The sequence below is a fragment of the Diuraphis noxia genome, unplaced genomic scaffold (genome assembly GCF_037042655.1).
Source record: "Diuraphis noxia isolate RWA-SAM2 unplaced genomic scaffold, SU_Dnox_SAM2 contig0003, whole genome shotgun sequence".
In the NCBI taxonomy this organism is placed as follows: domain Eukaryota; kingdom Metazoa; phylum Arthropoda; class Insecta; order Hemiptera; family Aphididae; genus Diuraphis; species Diuraphis noxia.
In genome coordinates, this window is record NW_028301713.1 from 66,458,800 (window position 1) to 66,467,018 (window position 8,219).

General features: G+C 26.3%; 1 protein-coding gene across 1 annotated transcript in view; it reads right to left on the reverse strand.

Annotated features, from left to right (window-relative positions):
• LOC107164768 (high affinity 3',5'-cyclic-AMP phosphodiesterase 7A-like) overlaps window positions 1-7,998 on the reverse strand; it is a 139,831-nt gene extending 131,833 nt beyond the window's left edge. The window contains exons 1-2 of the mRNA XM_089222209.1: window positions 7,645-7,998; window positions 7,367-7,485 (exon numbers count right to left, since the gene is read on the reverse strand). Of these exons, the coding sequence (XP_089078335.1) occupies window positions 7,367-7,465 (99 nt within the window). The 5' untranslated portion in view covers window positions 7,466-7,485; window positions 7,645-7,998. The remainder of the gene's footprint in view (window positions 1-7,366; window positions 7,486-7,644) is intronic.
• Between the last annotated feature and the right edge of the window lie 221 nt (window positions 7,999-8,219).

An 8,219-nucleotide genomic window follows, 5' to 3' on the forward strand; every position in this document is an offset into this window, starting at 1 on the left:
AAAATGTTTTTGGATAAACTCAAAATAGCCTATTTGTGAAACTGATTAAAAAAGCACAATTTTTATGGTAAAACGATTTATTTAAGTCAAGTATAGTTAATTTTTTAGAATTAGTTTTTGTTAAATTAATTTGGAATGTAATAACTTTTTAAAAAATATGATTTTTGAGAATTTGCTGACGTGTATATTTCTTAAATGATTTACTCATCATATAATATTAAGAATTATTGTTGTCATACTACGTTAAATTAGCATATTTTTTTTTTTTCAGGTCTTTCGGTTCTACCATATAATATATCTATAAGATATGGAAAAAATATTCCCGTGAATGACCTAACTGATTTTGGTTCAGGAATTTTAGGTATAACTACTTTTTCACTACTACAACATACTCTATGATCGAGCTTCAGCTTTCCATTTCTTTACTTGGAATTCATTATTACATATTTTATCCGTTCGACCAATATCAACATCACTTAGCACAGAATAGTCAAAATTACAGTCATAGGTAAAGGTAGAATTTAAGAAATTATATGGCCTGCGAGTTCTATTCATTATTTATTGTGAATTTTGTTGAGCTAATCGGCGGGAACGTTCAACGCTTGATTCCCAAGATTAATTTTGTTCATTGATTACTCGTTGAGCAGCCAACCTAAGTATATTTTCATCCACTGTTTCAATTCAGCGCAAAAGTCGCAGCCGTTTTGCTGTAGCAGACTGTCAAAAACCCTGAGTTCTTTTTCTTGGCATGATACAAACGTTGAAAGAACCAGCGAAACAATACCCAATAAAAAATTACTACAAAGTCAAATTAAATAAGGACAACAACTTAAATTAAAAAATAATACAAATACGAATATGTCATACTATTAATATTATTTCGTTGCCTATTTATTTTAAAACTATGATATTTTTATTCTTCTATTCTTGGCCGGAGCATAGTTTTTAATTTTAATTTTTTTTTTTTTTAATTAGTACAAAAAGTTTGGACTATCGAAAGGGTTTCGAACTCGAGACTTGGTACATTAATCCTATACTGAAGTGTTACAGCGTCATAGAATTTTTGATACGCGGCAATAATTTTACGGCTTTTTAAATAGCAAATTCCTAATTTTTTTATAAATTCTTAAGTTCAGACTTAACCTGTAGACTTTCTAAAAATGTAATTAGCATTATAGCCGATAACCTTCCTCGATAAAAGTACTATCTGACAAAAAAAAAGTTTAAATTCGAACCAGTAATACCTAAGATTAGAGCGTTCAAACTTTTTTAACTCTTCAATTTTATAATATTAGCATTAGATTACACCGATTACGGAATAGGCCTCATTTATACTATTTGACAGTGGTTCTAAGACATATACCGTTAAGATGACACTATGCACATATTTGCTGTCTCCGTCTTACAAGTGCGTAATATAGCAAATATACACTTAACAGATCACATTTAATTCCGTTAGTTTTAGTAAAATTGGAGTGAATTGACCTAAATGAAACTAAATGGTAAGAACATTATCTGTATTTTTAAGTGAGTTTTTACAATAACTTAGTTTTCAAGTGAGTTATGAGAATTTTTAGTTTGCGCTTTTTTATATACACATAACTTGCTACAAAATTTAACTATAGTAAAAACCCACATACTAACACAGATAATGTTCTTAACATCAAGTTTCATAATAAGTCGATTCACTCTAATTTTTAAACTAACGCAGCTAAACATGATCTACTGAGCGTAAATTTGCAATGTTATGCACTTGTAAGACAACAAATGATGGTTGTGTAACGTTCTTTAATAGTTACAAGTTACGACAAAGTAGACATATGAATTAACCCAGATTCATCACAAAATAACAAACTTAAGTACGTATTTAAATAAGAGTAACCTAATAGCTAATAGTAATATATGCATACAAATTTAACTCTCACGCGAAATTAACGAGGTATTGTAAATTATTTAGGATGCGGAAATAAGTTTAAGGTTATACTTTATATTACACTCTGTAAAATGTAAACAACTGCATAATGGTATAACGCTAAACAATTATAAGTTATAACTAATTTTAAAGCTATACGTTAAAGGTTTTTTTACTGCCATAAATAAATACAGTTAAATTAAATATAAATCTCGCATGATATAAATATAAAATAATTATTTATAATATTCTACATATTATTTTTATTATGTCATAGTTTCTTGGTTGAATATTCTTGTACTTACCAGTATTTTTATTTTCAAAGTTTTTTACAGAATATTAAATTAATTTAATGTTTTTTTAAATGTAACAATAAAATATGAAATAAAATCCTAACAGTATAAGTATGATAGGTACCTATACTTGAAACCAACATACCAAATAATATTGAATCTACAATGCAAAAAATAAACAAAGAATGATGAAATGGCGAAAGACTTGCATTTCGCATTCCATTTCCACTTTTTGAATTCTGATATACAGCATTTTGCATCTTATTAGAAATATAAATATTGCTCTTTTCTCTCTTTTAGTAATATGAATCTACATATTTTGCACCAAGAACATTTCAATATTTTTTTCTACAGATCATATATCTTCTCCCAACAAACTAGTGCTTAAATCGCAACTAAGATAAATAATTTTTTATAAAAAATCGGAATAATATATGTATACCTATACCAACGACACATTGTTATCATTGTATTATAAAATGTATTTTACTTAAGATCAATATTCATTCATCAATTAAGAAACTGCAATTTTCAACAAAAATATCAATGAAAATTAATAAATTTAAATTAAATAAATTAAATTACTCTCATATAATTATCAGTAGGCAGAATTACCTTTAATAATCACATTTGACTAAATGAATGAGTAACATTATTTACTACATATAAATTTAATATTTTATCTAATATGTATTATTTGATTAATAGGTAGGTACTATAAGTAATTATAATTATAGTTTAGATTAATAGCATGTATATAATTATGATGCTATATATTATATATTATATAATATTGTAACAATATGTTAAGAGCCTTGTAATAAATTGTCAAGCTTTTCTGCCCAACAAATACATTTTTATCAATATTAATTTTAAAAAAAAAACTAATGATAATCGAAAATTGCATATACCTATAAATAGTTCAACTTAAATCGAATTTTTTTTTAAATTGCAAGGGGGATAGAATATGTATATTTATATAAACATTCGGTGAAAATTTCATGTATTCTATGGTCATTTGTTTTAAAGTTACATCAAAAACCAAAATCGATTTGGTCGAAAATTGATTGTGCGTAAAAATTCCCGTTTTTCCTTAATTTTTAGTTTGTTTATCCCAATTATTAAGAAAAATATTGGGAATTTTTTACTTTTGACCCCCCCCCCCCTAAGTATCAACTAGATTCACTTTTTGATCTGACAAAGTACTGAAGTCAAAAATCGAAGCATTTTTACTGCCCCAAAACGAGATGATAGGCACATAAAAATAAAATTAAAAAAACACACACATCATGGTAAAATCAATCATTCCTCGCTCTGCTGAGAATCTAAATTAAATTAATTACCGTGTTTGAGTTAGTTCTATATTATAATACTTAGTAATATCATATTATGTAACCAATGGCAACTCTGCAAATAAGTAAGACAAATGTTCTAAAAATGCATGTGAGGGTAACCTTTTAGCTACTTAAGTAAAAACGGATTGAAAAAGTAAACTACTCGTATAAACAACAACTAAATCTCAAGAAATTTATTGGTATAACTTTTTATTGAAAACAGTTGTGGTTTTTGAATTTATTAACAACAATAAACCAACGTGCAGGGGCAGACTGGCTAGGGGGGCTAGGGGGAAATATCCCCCTGGGCCGGTCTAAATTATGAAATTTGGGCCGTTCGTCAACAATAAACTAGTAATATATTTAGTCAACAAAACATTCATATTGTTTACAAAATCACAACTGATATAGTAATAATATAGTAAAATATTTAGGGGCGCTAAGCTGTATTTCCCCCTGGGCCGACAATCTCCCAGTCCGCCCCTGCCAACGTGAGTTAAAAATGTAAAAAATATAATGATCAAATATAAAAAGGTGGGTAAGTCGTGGATGTCGCTCTGCTGTATAATAGGTTACAAGTGGGTTACTGTAATGGATGGAATTAAATTTGAATCCAATGATATTATATAATTGTATACGAAAAACGATTCTGAGCGAAGACGGTTTATCTGTCTAGGATATATTATAGATTATTAAAAATTTTCAAATCTTAGATTTAAAAAGAAAATTTTTTATGAATTTCTAGCTTAAAATAATTTACGAATTTTCATGATTTTTACGTATGTTGTCAAAATTCAAAATTTGAATGCTTGTAAATAAAAATTGTGACTATGTTTTTCTTTTATTTTTCATATGCTATTGTAAAAATATGTTAAGAGCCTTATATTAAATTTTCATATCTTAGATATAAAAGGAAAATGTATTATGAATTTTCGTGATTTTTACGTATGTTGTCAAAATTCAAACTTTGAATGTATTTTATTTTTCAACTTCTATTTTTAAAATGTGTTAGAAGCCTTGTATTAAATTTTCAATCTTTTCTACCGAACAAATACATTTTTATCGATATTTATAGAAAAAAAACTAAAAAAGTTGAAAAATTAAAATGTCAGTAAACAGTTTAAAATAAATCTTAATATTTTTAAAATTGTATCATGCCTGAAAGTTTATGGAGAAAATAAATACTTATTTCTACTAATTTCCTAATATTATGAAATCAATGGTAAGTGGCAAATACTAACAACACATTAAAAAAGACCTTTCATTCTTCCGAAATGTTCAAATTTTCCGAGAAAATTTTCCAAAAAATCTCATTCGGAATATTACAAAAAATTTGAAAAAAAATTTACATGTCGATCCACAGATTTTCTCGATTAATGCTGTTACCAACCAGCGAAATTACATTTTAATTACCTATATTATAGATGTATAGATTAAATGATATACATAAAAATTGTAGTTATTAAATAAATCCAGTAACTATGAAACCATTAACAATCAGTTATTTAATTGCACAGCTATCTACTAAATTTGCAACGTGTGCAGATTATAATGCATATGAGTGTGTGTGTGAATCAAAGAGTAAAGAATAACCATAAAATAATAATAGTAATAGTGTTATACACGCTAACTACAGATGCGTAATTAAAAAAGGTAGAAGTAAAAATTTTAGCATGATCAGAATGTATTAAGTTTTTCAATGATGTAGGTACCTATCTAAAAACAAAAGAAAAATTACGGAAAATGTGATCATTTTCGAAAACCCGGTATTTATACTGACTTTATTTTTTTTTACTATTCAAAACTTGATATTTTCAACAAATATTTATACTTACCACTTTTAGACATGACAGAATTTTCAATTCCTTTAAGTTTTTTCAACATTTAAGTGCTTACTTATATGAGAAAAAACAATTTTATATACAATGAAATTTCTAATAATATTTAGATTCATTTTAAGCCCAACGTTTTCCTATGGCAGTACATCAAATAGACTTTTAAATTTTCAAATGTTGTCATTATACGAGTACACTTGACACTTAAAAGAGTTATAGGGCTTTTCCAGATTTTTAATTTTTGTTTTTTTTTTCTTTATTAATGTATTCACAATCTATACGCAAACGGCACAATTACAGTATGAGCTAATGACAATGGAGAATGAAAAGTTTGAATGAAGAAGTCACCCACTAATGACACTTACGTCTTTTAATTATTTTGTTTTAACAATTATTCTTCTATTTTTTTTAAGTTTTGTATTATGAATATAAAACCATGATATTGTAATATTTTCTACTTTTATATAAAATGTCATTAACTTAGGTATAGACTAGATATAATAATATAATATAATGACTATCAAATAGTTACAATGAACATCCAAATTACGAATTCTAGTGTAAATATATAATTTTATGTTTGTTTCTCAAAAACATTTCGTTAAACAGAAAATTTCGTTAAATGGAAGTTTCACTACAATAATGGTGAATGATGTAACTATTGTTGATTTTAAATGTGAGCTTTGTAAAAACATTTTATTTTTATCTTTTTTAGAAATAAAAATATACCCATAATTATACACCATAATTTTGTTTATCAAAATACAAAAAAAAAATTGCACTAATTTTTTTTACATTTTTCAATCAGTTTTAACAATTAATTGATTAATATTTTGATATGTTTAATATTTAAATTTTTAACGAGTAATTAAAAATGTTCTTTTAGTTTTAAAAAAATTGGTACACTCGAGGGTATAGGTACTATACATATTATCAGTAGATTTTTTTCTCGAAATAAGATCAAGTTCATTATTAAATATCTAGGACCAGAGGAAATTTATAATTTCAAAAATCTATATTTTCACTCAGATCAATGATTGAAACAAATATACACAAACCCAAAACCTTGACATTGATTCGAAAATTATCATCAATAAATTTTGAATTAAAATATATTATTTTTCGAAATATTACACAATAGATACCATACTTGATATTTATCAGGGTAATGATCGGGTTACTTTAATACATCTGTTGTTGGGGAAGCTAAGTTGAGCAAAGTTGAGTGACAAATGAATATTTTATTATCATAATCTGTTACATTTTGCATCTTATAAAAATACAATGAAATACTATGGAAATAATATATACAATAATATAATAATTTGTTTTATATTTACATAAAATATTTCTTATCTGTAAATAGATGATCTAAATACTAACTTTAAATCAATATATGACCTATTGGCTTTAACCAATTTCCAGATAAGTAAAATTATATTTAGAAGAATCAGTCGCATACATACAACTATCACTCAGATTGAATATTATAATATAGGTTAATTAAGTATTTCCCTAATAATTTTTCAGATTATGAAAATTGTTAATTTTACTAAAATATACCTAATCGATTATAATATTTCATACTATTAAATATTTTAATGATATAAAGACCCAAAAGTAGGGATACTGTTACTTAATAATAAATGCCATTAAAATATAACTAGTTTTAGGTAGATCACTGATGACCATGATATTATATTAGCTATTACATTTCCTTGACAACTCATAATAGTGTAGTTAAATAAGTTATTACATAGATAGTTTGCAATAACTGAGAAAAAAATTTTAATCAGTTCACAATAATATTCTAGACATATTGCATATTGCATAGTTGTCAGTTGTAAATAGTAAAACTCAGCCAAACAGTTGACCTCAATAAATGTATCCACAACTAGGTAGGTAATATTTTAGTTAAAAATGTATATTTTATGAACTATTTTACAAATGAACAAAATCAATCTATATTCCAATTGTAATGGAAGTCCTTACCTCGCATAAGTCGCGTACAATAGCTGAAACACATATTGCTCCTCGTCTACGCAGTGCATATTGGGGTACTGTTATGTCTAATGGCAATTTGGGAACCATCCTAATGAAACGTATTGATCCTATATGAAAGTCAAAATGTTAATTGTTTGATTAATTTATTTAAATATGAAATAAACTAATAAGAAATAACTATTGCATTTAATTTTATATGCGAGGTAGTAATTCAGGGAAAACAAAAATCGAATTAGTTAGGTACTAATTATGACAAAACAACATACCTTGCACTATATTATGTTACAGTCTGAAACTAGACTCTGATCCGATTTCAAATTTTAAATTTCTGTTATTCTCATCAAGTTTATCTATGTTTAAATCACTTTTGTTTTTATTCGTAATAATATAAGTAATATTTATTATTTTTTAACCTAAGTTGTAGAACGTAGTATAGAATTTTGAACGTTCTAGCGGGAAACGAAGAGATCGAAACCAAACAAAAAGAGAAATAAAATTACCAGAAAATATTAGGTATTACGAACGTAGAACGTAACAAATAATAATAACGTTAGGTAGTAGGTACTGGTTAGAGTAGTAATTCACATTACCCTTTAACATTTAATAGGTAGGTAGGTAACTAGGTACAAAGCGCAACATTTTAAATAATATTATTATTTAGAACAACATTATCGTTATCAGGTGGCTGGTGCACGTTCCGCTGTACTATTATCACGAATTGAGACGTTCAACTGATGGGGATTACGCGTTCTGTTTTGTCTGGCACCACTGGTTGTTATCAAAACGATCACAAATCATAATACCGTCGTCTTATCGTGGACTGTTGTTTAAAAAAAATCTA